The 21,038-nt window shown below is 37.1% G+C and overlaps 3 protein-coding genes across 8 annotated transcripts in view; 2 read left to right on the forward strand and 1 right to left on the reverse strand.

Moving 5' to 3' along the window:
* Window positions 1–21,038, reverse strand: part of NF1 (neurofibromin 1) — a 256,997-nt gene that overhangs the window by 56,824 nt on the left and 179,135 nt on the right. The window contains exon 37 of one of the 6 annotated variants that reach the window (XM_049702451.1): window positions 1,230–2,062. The exons of the other annotated variants lie outside the window; for them this stretch is intronic. Within the exon in view, the coding sequence (XP_049558408.1) occupies window positions 1,960–2,062 (103 nt within the window). The 3' untranslated portion in view covers window positions 1,230–1,959. Of the gene's footprint in view, window positions 1–1,229; window positions 2,063–21,038 lie in introns of those variants that run through there. 6 annotated transcript variants of the gene reach the window in all.
* EVI2B (ecotropic viral integration site 2B) lies at window positions 514–8,828 on the forward strand. Its single transcript, XM_004267160.4, has 2 exons — window positions 514–647; window positions 7,069–8,828. Exon 2 carries the CDS (start codon window positions 7,084–7,086, stop codon window positions 8,437–8,439), a length of 1,356 nt encoding a protein of 451 aa, XP_004267208.1. The 5' UTR covers window positions 514–647; window positions 7,069–7,083; the 3' UTR covers window positions 8,440–8,828.
* On the forward strand, window positions 12,840–15,667 carry OMG (oligodendrocyte myelin glycoprotein). The gene is made up of 2 exons (XM_012532057.3): window positions 12,840–13,132; window positions 13,974–15,667. Exons 1-2 carry the CDS (start codon window positions 13,130–13,132, stop codon window positions 15,303–15,305), a joined length of 1,335 nt encoding a protein of 444 aa, XP_012387511.2. The 5' UTR covers window positions 12,840–13,129; the 3' UTR covers window positions 15,306–15,667.

Consider the following 21,038-nt stretch of genomic DNA (forward strand, 5'->3'; position numbering starts at 1 on the left):
AGTATTTGGTCAAAAATTAATCACACTTTTACCTGGGCTTAGCCTAAATTATGTATGAGGAAATAACATTAACATTTACTGGGTATCTACTGTGTGTAAGGCATTTACACATGTTATGTTATCTTACTTAATCCTCACAAAACTCAATAATAGAAATATTCCTCCGGAGGAGGAAATGGTGACTCAGAAGTGCAGCGACTTGCCTAAGGTCATACAAGAAAACAGGATACATCATTCACTTGTTATGAAAAGAAATCTCACTATGGGTAATAACCTGACTGGCAGTTTTTCCTTACAACATATAATTTTCTCTCCAAGGTTCTATTTTAAATTATATAATCACATTACTAGAGAGTCTCAAATGTTTACCTCTAAATGTTAATTAAAAGCACTCAAATCATGTAGCTCCAAATTGTTTCAAAATAAATTCTGTTAAAGTAGTACATTTCTTAGTCATTTTGTGGCTTACTGCACTTCCGGAACCAACTATTGATAAACTTCCTCTTTTTCTACAGAAACCATTTCAGTTTGCTAAAGGACCATTTTTAATCTGAACTGAACCACCCCTTTTGCTTTCTTAGCCAAATGACCAAAATGTCCAGTTAGAACAAGAATTCAGCATTCTGCAAAACAAGTTAACAGCTGAGGTAAGACAATTTTCACACTGGTAATCTGGTTTGATCTTTGCTTTATACAGAATTTATTTTTAAAACTAAAATTTCATTATTATTTTAAACTTAAAGTCTGAGAGTCTAAAGATGTCTATAACAGGTATTGTGGTTTTGTTGCATGGAATTTTAAAAATTCAGTGTTGAGCTGGCCTTGGAGAAAAATTTTCACCTAGGTTTCTATAATGTTAACCCTTTAAAGTTTATTGATTCACTATGTTTGTTGACCTTAGCTCTGTAATTAAAAGAAATAAATCTATAGCCACGACAGAAAACGCTAAGGGTTGGAAATAAAACTAGAATTCATGGGGATATGACTGAATTTACAACCCCAAAATACCAATTGCTAAAAGTTCTGATTTGCTGTCTATAAAATTCTCCTGTATATAAGCATAATCCACAGACCTAAATTATTTTTACTTTTTAATCCCCTTTAGTTTCCATGGTAAGAATGGTCACCTTCGCCTAATTAAAAAAAAAAAACCCAAAGGTGATTAGATGAGATATTCAATTATCATCATATATGCTTTATTTTTCACACAAATAGAATTTTAAATTTAAGTAATAATGATGACATGAAAATATTATCCTTCATTTTTACATCTAAGAGAAAACTGCTATGATAAAATGTGTATATATATACTCATATCATCTACATATTTATGTCATGTATTATAATCTGAGTCTTTGGTAAACAGTGTAAAATAGATATAGAAAAAAATACCCACAGAATAGAAAGTTGTTAATATGGAGAAAAGATGCTTATTCTGTAAGTAAGCTGGACAATTACAAAGTGAATATCCTCCAAAATAAAAACTGCAAAGAGTTTACATAGACTTGTAATATAACAGTTATAAAGTGGGTGGTGATATCCTATTTCAACATTTCATTAAATACTTACGACTTTCCCTCATATAAGTCCACTTTGGATTTCTTCTAAGTAACTATTACAGAAGTTAAAAAAATAAAGATTTGTATCTCTTTTTTTTGGCAAGACTTGTCTATATATATACATATATTTTAAAATTAATTAATTAATTAATTAATTTTTGGCTGCGTTGGGTCTTTGTTGCTGCGTGCAGGCTTTCTCTAGTTGTGGCGAGCAGGGGCTACTCTTCGTTGCAGTGCTCGGACTTCTCATTGCGGTGGCTTCTCTTGTTGCGGAGCACAGGCTCTAGGCATGTGGGCTTCAGTAGTTGTGACACGCAGGCTCAGTATTTGTGGCATGTGGGCTCAGTATTTGTGGCTCACAGGCTCTAGAGTGCAGGCTCAGTAGTTGTGGCGCACGGGCTTAGCTGCTCCGCAGCATGTGGCATCTTCCCGGACCAGGGCTCAAACCCGTGTCCCCTGCACTGGCAGGCGGATTCTTAACCACTGCACCAGGGACGTCCTGTCTATATATTTTTAAAGGGGCAGTCTCAAATGTAGAGTTTAATAGTGCTTGTGTTTTTCAACTAATGCCTATATAATTCTACTCAGAAGGAAATTATGAATTCTGAATAAGTCTGAAATTGTTAAATATAAATCTGATGCCTGTCAATGTCCAATCTTCAAAAATCACCTCAAATATGACAGCTTATAGGCTAACCATTCAAAACTCCCAGAGCTGTTTTCATAGTCACAGGACTAAAATGGTTTCCTGGTAGTTCTTCTCCAACCTTTTACACAAGACTAACTCCAAAAGTTACTAACATATCTGTTCCCAGAGAGCTCACATCTCCTCCCCTCATAAAGCATTCCTATTTCATAATTTTACTACGAATGTAACAGAAGGAAAGAGCTCTAGTACAGGACTGACTGGTTTCTGTATCAGTGCCACTGTTTAGAGCTGTGACACTTTGGCAAGTTACCCAACTTCTCTGTGCCTCAGCTTTATCTGTAAGATGATGATAACATCACCTTGCTCATTAAAATAGGATGGTGCTGAACATTTGGCATGTACTCAGTAAATGGTAGCTATTACTATTGATAAAAAATAATCATCAAATAATTCCTATCATAGTTCAAAGTTAATTTCCCTTTCTGCCTTTCCTCAAGATATGGAACTGCTGTGTTCTTCCTTTTCTGGTTTTATAACATTACTAGTTGGAGATACAATAAAATTTAGGTACACTATATTTTAATCTATTATATTATAACATTATATCAAAGTAACCGAAATTCAAATGATATTTTTGATACTGCTACCTACACTTGCCTTGTCTAGGATATGCTATCCAAATCTCCTTGATTCCCCTTAAAAGACAACGACATCTCTCTTATCATATCCAACTTAGCATCAATTTTAAATGCTAAATCCTTTATGTACTTATGCATTATATCTATGAGAACATGTCTAATATATGGGGACTCCTACTTCACTATAACTGCCTTTAAAATGCTTAGTTAAAACAGCTGATTTTTTTCTTCTTTTTAAAAAATGTTCTAGACCAAAATCACAGACTTAAACCTCAAAGTCCAAAACTAAAATAATGAGCAAAATACTGCCGTGTAAAAGTAGACAAATTCAGGGTTTCCCTGAGCAGCAGACTAAGGGATTTCTAGAAAAATGCTATATAGATTGTGCACAGGTTATTTAGAGTAATTAACAAGTATGCTTCTGGGTAGTGCCAGGAAAAAAAGGGAGGTGGGGAATCTTAAGGGTACTTAGAACAGATAGGAGAGCCTGAAATGAAAGGTAAGGGAGTTTGAGAAGGTGGGTGATTTAAGTCCTGTCCTCCATTTTGGGAAGATCGTTCCTCTTTGCTTGTTCCCTGTATCCGCAAAGACGGAGAGCAGCATTTTGTGGTTCCTTCTTTCTTCTACTTCAATCTTCTCCCCCAACGTCTAATTTTGTTCACTTTAACCTTCTACCCTAACTTCTTGCTAAATGCATAATCACTATTTATTCTTCAGCTTTTTTATTAACTTTTCTTCAATACCTTCTCTAATCCATTTACCTTCCCCTTTTCCATGTATTTGCTGCTTACTCTACGTTTTGCTTTATTTTTCTCCTTTGTGTTATTTTGTATTTCTTTGTATTCCTTTTTCATTTCATTTAATCCAATATTTTCTCCTCCTTTTTACTCCCTTGCCCCATATGGTTCTTTCTTTCTACCCTCTTTCCCTGCAGAAGCAATTTTGGTATTTCAGGTATACATGGCTTATATATATATTTAAAATACATATGTTAAATAACTTTCTGCATTGGTAATAACACTGGCCTCACTGTCTCTGAACTAGAAAAAAAAAGCCAGTTTCTTCACTATTATACCCCCTATTTATTCTTTTTTAAAATCCTGTTCCTTTTTTCTGGACTATTCTGAATTGCTGTAGTAGAATTCTAAGACATTCTAGTATTCTGACGTAGCAGACCCTAGGAGGTTAGATAGCTAACTGAGGAGTTGGAGAAAGGAGTAGGATAGGTAAAAAATAGAATTTGGTTTTAATATTGCTGTAACCCTTAAATGACAAGTGGCAAATCTCATACACTGAAGGTCTACGACGCTCCTATTGACAAAAGAGGCTATGAACCTATCAAAGTTGATCTTACAGACTAAACTGGTCTGATAATTATATTCCTATTTGGGTTCTTTCCTTCTTTAATGCCTTTTTCAGCTAACTGAAAAAAGGAACTGTGTGGGTTTTTAAAAAAAATTTAAGAAAAGTCACAAAAGAAGAAACACTTTTTTGGCGAAGACAATTCATGGCCTATGTTTTCTGTTGCTTTGGATGGCATTTTTTGAAAACTAAAGTGAAACTCTAAAGAATAACACTTTCCAATGAGGCCTTTTTTGGGGGAAGGGGTAATCTGTAAGAATAGGAGGTAGGAACTGCATGGATGATAACCAACTAGAGATGATTTAAATTCCCATATTTATGCCGAAAGTTTCAATTTTTTTCCTTATTAAACCTTTTGCAAAGTTGATATAAAGCATAATTTAATAACTCAGATTTTACCTTCTCTGCTTACATTCTGGTAGAAGTATTAATAAACTGAAAAACTGACATGGAAAAGAACCAAGAAGCTCAATATAGGTTAAGCGTTTACTGAGCTGCTGACATATACAGCAGCACTCTGCTGTAAAGGAATCAAAATACAAAGACATGAGGCAGCTTGGGGGTGGCAGAATAGAGCATATGCTTTGGAATCAGATGGTCCTGGGTATAAATTCCCAGTCTGCCACTAATAATGACATAACATTCGGCAAACTGCTTAAAGCATTTGAATTTCTCTCTTTATCTATAAATCAAGGATTACTCCATCTTTCTCAGAGTTATTTAAAGGTTAAATGAAATGAAGTATGGAAAACACCTGAGACGGTGCAACACATAGGATGTTCTAGATAAGGAATTTTCTTTGTTTCTTTCTGCCTTCTTCAAGGTTCTTTAAAATCTTGTTTGAGGGGGTGGGGATAATAAAAAGAAAATGTGAAAAGTAATTTAAAAAACACAATTATTTAAGAGAAAAGAAGTGTGAGTGAGGTACATACATGAAGAATTATCTAAGGAACTATAAAGATAACAAGAACTTCGGGGATTCAGGGAATGGCTTGTAAGAAGACTAATTCATCAGCAGTGTGCAGGGGGTTAAAGGAGAAATACTTTAAAATTTAGGCTTTAAGTATTACAGAGAAAATAAAGAAAAAAATTACGTCTTTTTTTCTACTGTGTACCGAGTGGCAGAGGAGTAAGCAATGAAAACTACTCAAATATACTGAAAAATCTATTTGCAAAACTTGAGGGAGTTCTTCTTCTATTACTGTATCCTGCACAGACCATCAAATCTCTCTCAGATTGCCTAAAAATCAGAGAAAAACTATAGTTTCAAATCATACAGACCAGGATCTAAAACCCTGAGATTTTCCTTTCCCTAATGTTAAGAAATAACCAAATAGTTACCATTGTGTTTAATGATGTGCAAAACAAGTATATTACACACGGAGCTGAAAAGCATCCTCACTTGACAGATAAGGCATTTGAGAACAGGAGAGATTAAGTGACTAGTTCTCATGGTTAGATAGGTAGTTAGGTGGTAGAAGTAGAACTGGAACTTAAAACTCTTCAAGTTTTAGCATCTGCCACATCCCACAAACTTATAGACGTGCCTTCTTTTCTTAGGTCCTTTATGTTGTTCCCCTGGCTGGAATATTTTATTTGCTTAATTAATTCTTACAGACCTTTCAAGATTCAGTTCAAGTTTTACTTCTCTGAGAAACCTTCCCTGAAGCCCTCCCAGGCTAGCTTAGTTCCTCTGTGCATCTTCTGCAAACCTTTGTGAGAAAACTTATCAAATTATATTTATTTATTTATTGTTTCTACCAATAGAAACTTAAAAAAAAATTGGGGGGGTATCTCCTAAACCAGAACAGGGCCTGACACAATGGTGGTGTTCATCAATTAATAAGTGAAGGCAGCAGCAAGACTACTTACTCAGCCAGATTCAAAGAGCACTTGAGGATTCTGAGCCTAGGACGATGAGTTGAATCGAATCCTTTAAAAATATGAGGTCCTAATATAAAGACACTGTGCTGGACACTGATGCTGCTGCAAAGATTATTTAGTACAATAGATTCTGTGCGTGAGAAACTCACAAAGGTAGTACCATTAACAAAAATAGAGAATTTAGGACAGGAGTCACTATCGAGATGAAGATGAATTCTGTTTTTAATATGTTCAATTTGCTGATAGTGATATATATAATGGAAATGTCCACCAAGAAGTCACACAGATGGAACAAGAATTAAGGAAATTTAGGCTGGATATACAGGTTTGGGAGTTAGAGCATAAAGGTAAGAGCTGAAACCTTACAGATTCAGGATTAAGAAAAGTAGTTAAGAGTGAGGACAGAGTACATATCAAGTTATCAAGTACCATATTTAGGACGCAAGAGAAAGACAGGAGCTAGTGAGATGAGCATGAAAGAAAGATGACTACGAAGAGCTACTCGAATAGCAGTGAAGGAGTAATCAACAGTGTCAAATGTGATCAAGAGAGGAAAAAAAGAGAAAGAAAAGACCACTGGATTAGGTAATAGACGGTTACTGGTGTCCTTCGAGGCAGCAGGATCAAAGTATTTCTAGCAGTAAACAGAGGAAAAAGTAGCATGCACATGGTACCAGCATATAGAGCCTATGCATTTGAGACGTATGACTGTGAAATGAAGGACTGTAATGTAATAAACCTACAGGGGCAGCACGGCCAAGTACAGATCTTATGAAAGAAGAGAGATCACTGCCTATGAATTCCAAATGTTATATGATAAATTAGAGTATATTGAAGAGTTGGTCACATTAGCCCATAGTGTATCAAGTCTAAATTAGGAAAGATAAGTACTTATCAAATACCTACCTACTTTATGCCAGATAGTAAATGATACCTAATTGTCCTTCTTTCTTTTATTATAAAACTACTGGTAAAGAGGAAACATTCTGAAATGGATCCCAAATATTTCACCATAATTTTGTTTTGTGGACATCTGAACGATACTTGTTTCTCAGAGACAGAAGCAGCTACAACAGAGAAGCAACCACAGTCTCCTATATTTAGAACATCAAGGTCATACGTCTCAGCTAATTCTCAAAGCACAACAGAGAATCCTTTGGGTCAACCAACACAATTCAACAACCTTTCTTCTGGACAACCAATAACAACTGCCGAAGTTGCTGCTGGACAACCAACACCAGCTGTCAATGTGTCCTCTGGGAAACCAGCAGCACATACTTCTGCTGGACAACCACTTGCCTATAATGTCACCAGACAACCAATACCAATGGCCAACACCTCCTCCCAAGGGGCAGCACTACCTGTGTTCACCTCTGCCAGACAACGATCAACACCTGCCCATTCTTCTACCAGACAACCACCAGCATCTGTCTGTACTCCCACTCAACAACCATCATCTATCCACACCTCCTCTAGAAAATCAATACCACCAACTGCTCATAATCTATCCATACAACCAACACCAACTGTCAGAAGTTCACCTAGGAGTACACCAGGATTCAACCTAGAAACTACCACTAGAAACAAGAGCCCACAGAAAACCAATTCTAATTCAACAGTGGCCATATTAATTGGTTTAGTTCTGACTGCTATGGTGGTAGCTATAATCATGATTGTATTGTGGAAATGCTTGCGAAAACCAGTGTTACATGATCAAAATTGGGCAGGTAGGTCTCCATTTGCTGATGGTGAAACCCCTGACGTATGTCTGGATAACATTAGAGAAAATGAAGTGTTTCCAAAACGTACATCAATTGTTTCACTTAGGGCCTGGAAACCAAGCAAAAGCACACTTTTAGCAGATGACTTAGAAATTAAGTTGTTTGAATCAAACGAAAACATTGAAGATTCTAACACTCCCAAAACAGAGAAAATAAAAGATCAAGCAAATGGCACATCAGAAGACAGTGCTGACGGATCAACAATTGGCACTGCTGTTTCCTCTTCAGATGATGCAGATCCGCCTCCACCGCCTCCTCCCCCTCTTGATTTGGAAGGACAGGCGAGTAACCAATCTGACAGACCCACAGTGACAACTGTATCTCCTCTTCCAAATGATTCCACCAATCTCGCACCACCTCTGGACTGCCCCAATCACGTCTGTGAAGATCATGATTCTGAGTTCAAACAGTCATTTCCACCTCCCCCTGACTCAGTTAACTTGACCCTGCCTCCAGGAGATTTTATGAAAAACCAGGAGATCCAGTGTCAGCAGTTCCCTAGTCCTCCTGACTTTGATCAAAATCTCAGTGAATCCCTGCCACCCCCACCTGCAGAACTGTTATAACTACTACTCGCTTTTTAGCTGATTTTCTATTCTTCTCAAAGGACTCCAATCTTTTGTTTTTCTTCATGTGATGAAATACATTAAATGGCAATTGGTAGCCACTTTTGATTTTTATTCAGGAACTACCTGAAATCTGCTCAAAGCCTATGTGCATAGGTGGAACTTTAAAAAAAAAAATTATATAACAGTGGTCTATTTACTGGCTATAGGCCCTAACTTTAATGTACAGTACATTTTACATATGTGGATGGTATGTGTATCAATAACTTAGCCATTTTGGAAACAAGCAATCTACATATGCTTATTATTACCCAATAGATTTTTTTTTTCCTGAAAAGCTGTGTATAAAGTTACCTTGAATAAATAAAATTTTATTTTTCCATTTCAAAGTTTGAGGGAGTGTGTGTGTGAGAGAATTTAAATATATACTCCAAGTTTTAAACAAAACTGTAAGTTTTAAATTAATACCTCGGGTATTAAATAAATATTCCAAGTGTGTAGGGATGAGAGATTAAAATGCATGCCTATTTGAGAATAAATTTCCTTTTAGCTCTCATTGGAAACTGTCAGACAAACATATTAAAGCATCAAATTGAGGGGCTGAGTTGGGGACATTTACTCTGAAAAAAATACGAGCACACACCATAAAATGTAGACATTTTTCTTATCTTGTTGGGGGAACACAAGTTTTAGAACTAACCACTTTAAAAAGTTTCTTCTTCTTTTTTTTTGGCTGTGCTGCACAGCTTGCGGAATCTTAGTTCCATGACCAGGGATTGAACCCGGGCCCTCAGCAGTGAAAGTGTGGAGTCCTAACCATTGGACTGCCAGGGAATTCCCAAAGTTTCTTTATATGCCTCAAGCACCCCCCAAAAATGAAATCTTATAAAAGAAAAAAAAACCCCCAAAAAACACACCAAACCTCTATGGCTTCATTCCAAATTCGGATGACTTTTTTCAGAAAAAAAGGATTGTATCAAAATACAGATGGTTCTCAACTTTAAAAAACTCTTAACTACCTTTCTTACACAGAATTTCATCTTTTATTCATTACCTGACAAGTGATAAATCTGAGTTATCAGAGTAGGGGCGGGCCCAATCTTTGTCAAAGTTAAGACGGAGAGAGTCCACTGGCTGATCCTTGTGGAGATGCCAGCCCATGCCTGCAGAAGTGCTCCTCTGCCCAAAAGCGCACATTCTCCCGCCTTACCCCACCCGAACTCGGGGGACAGTCACTTAGAATGAAAGACGGAGGCCATAGTGGTAACCTACCCTTGGAGAACCTCTCATAGCTCTGGGATTTTTCAGAATAAAATATAGTATTTACTGGCAGCACTGGTGTTCAAGAAACCAATAAAGCTCTACCTTAATAAAAACTAGCAGGCTTTTGGACACCGAAATTTTATATACAATGTTTCTCTTTAAATCCTTTAAAGAGTACCTTACTGACTCTTAAACAACTTTTTATCTGCAGACACACTTCCTTTGCACTTATTTTTCTTGAATAAGCATGATGTTTATTGTCATATTACATTGGTTTTCCTCTGTCTTCCACATTAAAAAGTTCTTTCATGTATTTTTCAAACTTACCATTTTTGAGGTTAATTTATTTAGCAGCAATTAGGAGGTTAAGAATTTCTGCTTATTCGTTTGAATTTTAAGTATTCTAGTTAGGGTAAATAAAGTATAAAGTTTTTATATTTGGTCAAGACTTTGACATGCCTTAAATCACCATAACCTTTCTTGCTTTACATATAGGATTGTTACCTAACGGGCTCTTTCCATACTTTTGCTCTTCTTTTTCATCACTTTCTTTTCCTGACCTCTTGAAGGAGCAGTATTGGGAAATACCAACTCTCATAGACAAATCAAAGAGCTGATGACCTGGTCATAGTCGTGTCTGATTTCTTCAAACACTACACAGGCAGCTTTTCTCCTTCTGTTCTTTGTACAACGGAAGAACAGACTCCTGTCAGCAGCTGCTTTTTGTTTTTTAAGAAATTCTCTGCCAGGGGGAAAGTAATTCCTATTTACTGAATGCAATTTTCCCCACTGAGGTCAGTGGAAGCTGAGCAGCCAAGCAGCGGCAATCCTTCGCCTAATCAGCAGAAAGAAACGCAAGCTAAAGAAACACAGGAGAAAAGAAAACGCTGGAACAAAGAAAAACCTACAGAAAAGACTAAAGAAGCAGGATTCAGAAGAGAAAGTTTATTTCATGACTACGGCAAAAGGACAAGGCACAGGGGAATAAAAGGTAGACTGAACTACACACTACACACCAGTGGTGCTCTTACCAGATCCCATTAACCAGATTCAGAACAACCCTCAAGACCATCTAGTTCAGCTCCTTTTATTTGTTAAATGCTGAGAAAACAGGCCCAGAGAGAGTAAGTGACTTGCTTAGAAGTGGTAGTGAAAGCTGAGTTTGTTACCCGACTCCTGGTTCAGCATTCTTTTCACTAACATAGGACCAAAGAGCACCTACCTCACACATTGCAACATACATTTATCACACATGTATTCCATTTGGTGTTGGGCAACACAATGAATTAGATGAGAGTGGCTCTAATTGTTGTTATTACCTAGTTCTGAACAAAAAGTGAAGTAGCAAAATATATGGGCACCTATAAGTAAAACACTGCGATATTAGTACATGATTAGACAGATCAATGGTACAGAATGGAAAGTCCAGAAACAGACTCAAATCTCAAATCAGTATTGGGACAACTGGATAGGTACTTGAAAAAGATGAAACTGGATTCATACTACATTAGAATAAACACCAAATAAATCAGAGATATAAATATAAAACATGAAATTATATAAAAAATAGAAGAAATATGAGTGCACTCCTTTATAATCTGAAAGTGGGATAAACCTTCCTAGTTGAGACTCAAAATCCAGAAGCATTAATTAAAAAAAAGAGGAAGTCCAATTACATAAAACTTTTAAATGTAAAACAAACACTATTAAAAAAGAAAAAAACATACCTTTGTCAAAAGACAAAGGACACACTGGGGGAAAAATGTGCAACTTAAGTTAAGACAAAGGGCTAATATCCCTAAAGTTTAAAAAACTTAAATACAGACTGCGGGGAGGGGGGGGATACCCACAACACACTAGAAAGAAACATGCAAAACATATAAAAGATAGTCACAGAAGAAAAATTTAAATGATCCTTAAAAACATATATAAAGTATACAACTTTTCTTATAATAAGCAAGATGTATTTAAAATTGAACTGAGATACTATTACCCATCAGATGGAAATAAATCCAAAAGGGAGAGGCCACGACAGTGAGAAGGCTGCGTACCTCAAAAAAAAAAAAAGAGTGGAGCAGAAGTTGTCATAAATCTGGTCTTATTTTATAAAGCCCCTAATGAAAGTTTTCCCTTTTACATTATTTCATGTAATTTAAAAACAATGTAAATTGTTTTCTCAGTAAGATAAAATGTGAAACGTTCTGAAGAAATCAACTAAAATTTATGCTATTATTATTATTATTATTATTATTTTTTGCGGTACGCGGGCCTCTCACTATTGCAGCCTCTCCCGTTGCGGAGCACAGGCTTCCAACGCGCAGGCTCAGCGGCCATGGCTCACGGGCCCAGCCGCTCCGCGGCATGTGGGATCTTCCCGGACCGGGTCACAAACCCGTGTACCCTGCATTGGCAGGCAGACTCTCAACCACTGCGCCACCAGGGAAGCTGCTATGCTATTATTTTTAAAACATAAAATCAAATAAATGGTCATTCATATAGTACCAAAGATGTCTCTGGAGACAACAATATTCATATCCACTGACCAAAGTAATTTCATGAAGAAAAAAATCCTTAACCCGAAAGACATCAAATAAAATACATTTACTTTACTACATGAACTGATAATTAAAAGAATTAGATGCTCATTAAAAAATGCAGCCTCGTTTGTGCATAGCCTGGGTCAAACAATCCTTTGTATCAGAAAGATAAAAACAAAATAATCATATTTAAGTACTTATGTACTTCTCCAAAAGATGAACAGTTAGGTGGTTGATAAATGTGAAAACCTGATTGTATATAATAATCACCATATTTGGTGGGGGGGGGTACATAAAAAAACCAAACAGATTGTAATATGTTATTTTAAAAAGTGATAAGACAATTGTACCATTTTAGAAAAAATAAAAAGGCAGAGTTAAAAAATAGTTAAACTAATATCTTAGAAAACCATCCACAAGGAAGGTCAAATTCATTTTCAACATTTTTCAATGTATAAAATGAATGAACAGTAGGCGCAATAAAAAGAACCACAGATTCTTCACGAGGTGAATGTTAAAATGTGGAGCCTAAGCTCAAATACACAGAAATGGGTAAAGGCCAGGTCTAATGTGCACGAGGTTTTCCATCCTACAGCAAATCTGAGATATATGGGTACACTCAACACTAAATTAAAAAAAAATTTCTTTTGGTCCATTCTGTTGCGTGTGCACCTCTTGCAATAAATTTGAGTCAGCACCAATGACAGCTCTGCAGTCCTCCTATGTGGTACTGATCAGGTGGTTGCAGAGCTTCAGCTCACAGCAACACAATGCAGCTGAGCAGGCAAGCACAGCCCACAGCCAGAAGCGGTTCCTACTTTCCAGAACAAGGCGACCTTTAAGCTTAAGTTTCCCGGAGAAAATGAGATGCTGATGTAGAAGACAACACTATGGTAAGCTGTTATTTAAATCAGTAAAAAATCGACTTCGGAATTTTTTTCTTTTTCCTTTTCTTAAGAGAAAGTCAACGTTAGGATTGAATATATATTCAATAGCAAGTGCATGCACCAGAAATTTGCTGCAGTGTCAGTTGAGGGATTTCTTTCTAATATTCATTCACTTTGTAAATATACACATTGTTTTCCTTTAGAATCGGCACTGAAAAGAAATCACTTTATAAAATGTGAGATTTAAAGGTATGGTGTTGGTCAGATTTTTCAAGTGCCTTAAAATGTTTTGCAAGGATATATTTATCCTGAAAAGACAAAGATGCATTTCAAAGTATTGTCTTAATATCTAAATAAAATCTCATCCTACATACACATTGACTATTTTATTACTGCAGAGATCTGAAAAAAACCAAAAACCAAAAATAAAAATAAACAACCAAAACAGACACGACAGCCATTTTTTTCCCATCTGAGTAAGGAAGAATATTATCAAAAATAGTAATAGCTTAAGATTCCGACTCTTTATTTGCCGAGAATGCCATTTTATAATATCAACATTCTGGGAAGATAAATGAGAAAGACTATGGTAAAAGAAGGGAGCAAATAAATGAGAAAATGCAGAAGACAGTAGGGGGAGAGAGTCTCTATCACATAGCCCCAATTGAAGGATTAAGCATTTGGACTATAAATGAAGCGGAGCTTTGTTAGTTTAATCACTGGAACAATTATAAAAGAGCTCAACAACAACGAGGTTTATTGAAAATTTTGCCTAATGCTAACTGACCCATGCAGATGCCTAATTGTATTTGCATATTAAAAGAAGGGTGTATCTGTTTGTTTCCAGGCTTTGATGGAATATCAGATATTGAAAATGTCTCCCAGCCTGTTCATCCTTCTGTTTCTCACACCTGGTATTTTATGCATTTGCCCTCTCCAATGTATATGCACCGAGAGGCACAGGCATGTGGACTGTTCAGGCAGAAACTTGACTACATTACCATCTGGACTGCAAGAGAATATTATCCATTTAAATCTGTCTTATAACCACTTTACTGATCTGCATAACCAGTTAACCCAGTACACCAATCTGAGGACCCTGGACATTTCAAACAACAGGCTTGAAAGCTTGCCTGCTCAGTTACCTCGGTCCCTCTGGAACATGTCTGCTGCTAACAACAACATTAAACTGCTTGAAAAATCTGATACTGCTTATCAATGGAACCTTAAATATCTGGATGTTTCTAAGAATATGCTGGAAAAGGTTGTCCTCATTAAAAATACACTGAGAAGTCTTGAGGTTCTCAACCTCAGTAGTAACAAACTCTGGACAGTTCCAACCAACATGCCCTCCAAACTGCATACTGTGGACCTGTCTAACAATTCCTTGACACAAATCCTTCCAGGAACATTAATAAACCTGACAAATCTCACACATCTTTACCTGCACAACAATAAATTCACATTCATTCCAGATCAAGCTTTTGACCAGCTCTTTCAGTTGCAAGAGATAACCCTTTACAATAACAGGTGGTCATGTGACCATAAACAAAACATTACTTACTTACTTAAGTGGATGATGGAAACAAAAGCCCATGTAATAGGGACTCCCTGTTCTAGCCAGATATCACCTTTGAAGGAACATAACACATACCCCACACCTTCTGGATTTACCTCAAGCTTGTTCACTGTAAGTGGGATGCAGACAGTGGACACCATTAACTCTCTGAGTATGGTAACTCAATCCAAAGTGACCAAAATACCCAAACAATATCGAACAAAGGAAACAACGTTTGGTGCCACTCTAAGCAAAGACACCACCTTTACTAGCACTGACAAGGCTTTTGTGCCCTATCCAGAAGATACATCCACAGAAACGATCAATTCACATGAAGCAGCAGCTGCAACTCTAACTATTCACCTCCAAGATGGAATGGTTACAAACACAAGCCTCACTAGCTCAACAAAACCATCCCCAACACCCATGACCCTAAGTATTACTAGTGGCATGCCAAATAATTTCTCTGAAATGCCTCAACAAAGCACAACCCTTAACTTACGGAGGGAAGAGACAACCACAAATGTAAAGACTCGCTTACCTTCTTCTGTGGCAAGTGCTTGGAAAGTAAATGCTTCGTTTCTCTTAATGCTCAATGCTGTGGTCATGCTGGCTGGCTAAGGGTCTGCATTTTCTGAAATTAATGAAAGAACTCCTCCCTGATGTATAGTTGGGAAGATATGCCCCTATCTAACCAGTGACTCAAGCTATATTATGTATTCAAGAAAGCCAGTCTCACATTTCCGACTCTGATGTGAATGAAGCAACTCGTCTTAACGAAGAAGTGCACAATGTCTCGGTACTTGCTGCTACTTTACTGTCTTAATGAAGTAAAACTAATGAGTTTCTTTTTTTTAAATGAAATGTTTTCTTTTTAAGGCTTCAATTTACTGCACAAAATATAAAGCATCTCAACTTTAATATGTATTTTATGTATGTTTACACTGTCAAACATCTGGGAAAAAATAAAAGGTCTATGCTCATAACTGTGTCACTGGCTTTCTAGTCATACCAACTTAATCTACTTGGTAGAATCAAAATGACTTAACCTTTTTTTCTTCTAGGGTACCTTGGTAAAGTCTTTATGGCAAATGTAATATTGGAGGTATCCAACAGTTCTGTCACCACATAAAGTAAAACTGTGGTTGCCTCCCTATGAATGGTTATGTCACATCATTATTTTGCACACAAGCCATGATTGTTTTAAATCTAAATGATGTCCTGCTTCTGAGGAACTCTTGGCTACTTTACAGATTATATAATGGACAAAAGCTCTTCAAAAAGCTAGAAGACACTAGGCTTTGCATTTTAATAAGTAAAGTTTAATGGCGTTGTTTTTTGTATTTAAGGGAAGTATTAAAAATGTAATAAAACTTTCAAGCTTAAAGACATGTTAAAATATTTAAAAAATTAAAAGCCTCCTATGTGCAGGAGAGGGAAATTTATCTTTTGCACATTGGAAGTTAGAATCTGACTTACCTAAGTTAAAAATAAGATTAGTTCCAGGATAAAATCATGGGGGTCTAACAAACATGGGCAGTACTAAGGAAGGGAAGGAAAAGGAAACGAGAAAGGGAAAGAAGGCTGGGATTCATCTGGTGCTACGACCAGGTGATGAACCCAATAAAAGAGACAATAGGAATACAGCTGGGCATGGGACAGATCTTGACACTCCAAACTGCACTGGGACTTCAACTAGAAGAAAACAGAATTTTCTACAAATATACAAGTAAGCCATCTTTTGAATCAGAGAAACACATAAGTAATAGCCAAGAGTCAGAAAAAGAGGCCCAGCAACACAGCTAGATTAAAATGCAAGACAGCATAACTGAAATGGGTGAGCCACAAATGAGGAATTTAATTTGTGAGACATAAGGAAGAATCTATTTCAAGCATTCTTAGAGTTGGTAAAAGACTACAGATAGAAATTTTTGGGCTCCTTCCTAAGGAATTTTAAAACTAAGATTTCTTTCCACATTTGGAAGCATTTCTATTCAGAGACAGAGAAAAGTAACAACCTTCTAATATGCTCTTTCTTTTTTCTTTCTTTAAGGGGCAGGCTTATGGAAAAATTACTTTTAAGCTTCAATGAAGCAGTTCCTCTCCTATACTGACTTAGTACAGTGACTCCTGAACATTTTTCTGCCCTGGCAAACCTAACTGGCTCACTATTGTCAGGAGGGAATCTCACCATGAAGAAAAGAAATTATATGAAATAGTCCCTAAATGATTTGAAAATGGGCAAGCTGTTTCTCCTCCCTCCCAATCAACAATCTAGTATCTTCACCATCAATGGTAGAGGCTAATTGCTTAGATATTTCCTAATCTACCACATACTTGCATCTTGTTTTAAAAATCCACACACAGAATTGCACAGAAAGTAGGTTTCTTAAAAGTAACTGTCTTTCACTCTGAGGGTGCCAAAAATTCAATGCTGTCTTAGAAATCCTATGAGGAAAAGTGACCAAAAAGTGAAATTTTGTATTATAGCATTAGCAGCACCTATACATTATGCCAATCTTACTGATGTGTCTGCAAAATGCAGAGAAAAAAATGCAGTAAATTTACAAGTACAACATATGTCAACCACACAGACTCTTAAGTCCTCAGAAAGAAGTATTATCTAGCCTTATAGTAATTACATACTTCCTTCTAAGGAAATTGTGTTATCATTACTGATGGTGGAGGGAACAGTATAGTATTTGCCACTCAAACAAAAACTACCATATTATTGGGCTCCATAAACATTTCAAAATGTATTATCCTCAGTGTCTATCTCTCAAGCTCGTAAGTTATATATCCATCCATCCATACCTAAGGTTTGATTTCATTTTACAAGTAACTTTTGTTTCTCCCCAGTCAAGAGAATTCAAATAAGAGCACAAATACAAAAGCAAATGCAATAAGGGATAAAATAGCGGTGAAGGGTATTGTGCTCTGGTGTCAAATGTTCTAGGCCTAAATCCTGTCTCTGCTGCTTCTCAACTGTACAACCCTGGGCAAGTTACCAATGCCCTAAGTCATATGGGCTGGCAGAACTTATTCATAGTGGGTATTTTTTCCTGAGGAATAAATGGCATAATTCATATACAGTCTTATCACAGTGTCTTGGCTCCCCACATTCTACACGCAGTAATTTTGCTGTTAGTATTATTATATGTGTGTGTCCAAACCCATGCTTTGAGAAATTCCCACATATGTAAACATCCAAGCGCCACACTCTAAGAGCAAGAAAATGAAATAGTATATTTTTTGCTTCAGTCCCTGATCCTTCACCCTCCAGGATTCAGGTTCAGATGTTAGTGAGACGGAGACCCAGAAGAAAGTCAGAGAAACATTCTCTTATCACAGCAGAATGAGAAAATGTCTTCTATGCCTAACTTAAAAGATGACAAATATGTGCTATTCAATGATCTTCCATAACAACGTTCTGAAGCAACAGCAAATTCCTTTACACCAAAAATGTCACACAAAAGTCAGTTTAAAACCTTTATAAGATTATTCCTTATGAAATACATTGTAAGAACTAGATAAGGAATGATACCATGTACTGTAAATGTCATGCTTAAAAGTGAAAAATTATATTTCTATTAAAATCAGAATCAAAACAACAATGCCCATTACCATCAACCTTTTAAACATTATTCCAGAATAAAAAACAACAGACATAGGGCTTCCCTCGTGGCGCAGTGGTTGAGAGTCCACCTGCCGATGCAGGGGACACAGGTTCGTGCCCCGGTCCGGGAAGATCCCACATGCCACGGAGTGGCTAGGCCCGTGAGCCATGGCCGCTGAGCCTGCACGTCCGGAGCCTGTGCTCCGCAACGGGAGAGGCCACAGCAGTGAGAGGCCCGCGTACCACACACACACACACAAACAAATACTCAAAGAGAAAAACGTAAAGGAGATTGTTAATCAAATGCTCATAAAATTGATAAGAAAAATACTTAGATTTCCCAATGGATAAGTGGGTAAAGGACACAAACAGAATGTTTAAAAGATAGGAAGCATGGGGATTGATAAGTATATGGGAATATGGCAAACCACATAATAACTGAGAAATAAAAATAAAATGTGATACCACGCTTATTACTGAAACAGCAAGCAATTTTTTAAAACGTAAAAAAAAAAAAAAATCAATGCTGGGGAAGACGTTAGGAAATAGTCACATTCACATACTGGTACAATTCTTTGGGACAGCAATTGGCAATTGCGATGAGAAAATAGCTATTCTGAGTTGCTGCCGAAGCATTTTACAGAATGACAACCCTACACAGACCCAGAGTCTGGACATTTAGATAAGGACTCAAATTAGGATTACCACCAGAAGTTCCCACTTTGCTTTTCCTGGGGCACCTTTTAAAATAAGCACTTAGAGTCGAGCCTGTAAAAATTTAAGTGACTGTCATCCCAACCACCTTGCAAGAGGTGCTTCCTACCCTGTACTGTATCTCTTGAACTGGGGAAGAGGACTGCTCTTCCCCCAGCTCACTGTGCACCCCCCCAGCCCCCGGCGACGTTTCTGGGATCTCTAAATAATAAATCTTGTGACTTTACTTCCTTTTTCTGAGTGTATTGAAACTGAGCCTTCAATCAAAATGACCCCAGGGGTTTTCACTTCTCTTGAAAATTGAGGGAGCTACTTGCCAACCCCGAGTGGGTGGCTTGTGCCTCCCCATTCAACAAGTCATAATCTGCATATCTTTAAATTAATATATCAATTAACGCAGGAGGGCAACACAGCAATGATCAAAAACCTAAAATATTTTAACCTTTTTTTTTAAATTTTTTTTTTTTTTTATTTTAACCTTTAACCTAGTAAATTCTAGGTAAATACCAGAAAAACAGAATGCTAAATATCTACCATTAGGAAACTGGTCAAGTACGTGATGACCCATGGGCCAGAATATTACATGTCCAATACGAATATTTATGTAGAGGTTTTTTTTTAAGTTTGAAAAGTGGAAAATGCATATACTAGAAAGATAAGCAAAAACTATAGGATATATAAACATGCATGTTATAGAACTATGTATAAAAACAACAAAAAAGATAAAATATACCAAAATGCTAATATGTATACCAAGTGTGTTTTATCACCTGCTTTGTCTTTGAAAAATGCAAGAGATCTTAGAAAAGAACTATTGAAACAGCTGTCCAAGGGCTCTAGGCTGAGTAAGAAAATGAGATGATGCAAAATGAACTGTGAATAGGAAGGGGTGGTTAAGAAACTAGAGGGTATCATGGAATAAAGATCAGAGACAGAGATGCACGATCAGATTTCTTGGAAGCACATACTTATTATATTAGCTTACGTTAGCTCTACATGGTTAACTGCTGTCAGGATTGTTCTCCAACAAATCTAACCAGACAAGCTCTTTTCTCTCCTAATAACAAAGCAAATGAACAACAACAACAAAAACCCCTCCAAAAAACTTTCAATAATTTCCCATGTCTCAGAATAAAATCTAAATTCTCAATATGGCTTGCTATATGATCGGGCCCTTGCCACCCTTTACAGTATCATCGTAAGATTTTCCAGCTCCCTCACACTGTATAGTTCAAACAAAACATCTTTCTGTCCCTGTAATTCACCATGCTCCCTCCTGCCATCAGGCTCTCAGAGATTCTTCACGTCCTCACCACTACACTCCTTTCCCTCTTCTTCCCCTGGCAAACCTTTATTCATCCTTTTTATCTCTGTGTAGATTATCACCTCCTGCTAGGAGGTCTTTTTTCAGGGCGGGGTGGGGAGAGGGGCCAGCTTGATCTGAATTTATTAAATAAAAGGATGAATTAATACAGATCAAAGATATGACTGGTGCGCTAACAATAACCTACTTAAGACAGACCAAGTCAAACCTCAAGTCTTTCTTATTCTAGAGCTTAAGTTTCTTCCAATAGGTCAAAGTCTTAGCTTCATAGTCCAGGGAAAAGAGAGATGAAAGAAAAGTTATGAATGAAGGGGATTTGGCTAGGCTGCTACTTGTCATATAAGAAGTTAGTTCTGGGCAGTGGGGAGTTACCTTTGGAACAATTTCAGAGAACGGTTAATTCTGATACCTGTGAACAATTTAGTACACGTAGATTGCTCAAGGGAAATCAAGGAAACAAAAAAAAAGCCACCTCAATGTGTTAATAATGTGTTAAGCAGATTAGTCTGCTCCACACTTTAAAAACTGTGATACATTGGGGCTTCCCTGGTGGCGCAGTGGTTGAGAGTCCGCCTGCCGATGCAGGGGACGCGGGTTCGTGCCCTGGTCCGGGAGGATCCCACATGCCACGGAGCGGCTGGGCCCGTGAGCCATGGCCGCTGAGCCTGCGCGTCCGGAGCCTGTGCTCCGCAACGGGAGA

The sequence above is a fragment of the Orcinus orca genome, chromosome 19, assembly GCF_937001465.1.
Source record: "Orcinus orca chromosome 19, mOrcOrc1.1, whole genome shotgun sequence".
NCBI lineage: Eukaryota > Metazoa > Chordata > Mammalia > Artiodactyla > Delphinidae > Orcinus > Orcinus orca.

What these genes read in the sequence shown, in the direction of transcription:
- EVI2B (XM_004267160.4), top strand. Translation starts at nt 7,084, where the DNA reads ATGGATCCCAAATATTTCACCATAATTTTGTTTTGTGGACATCTGAAC.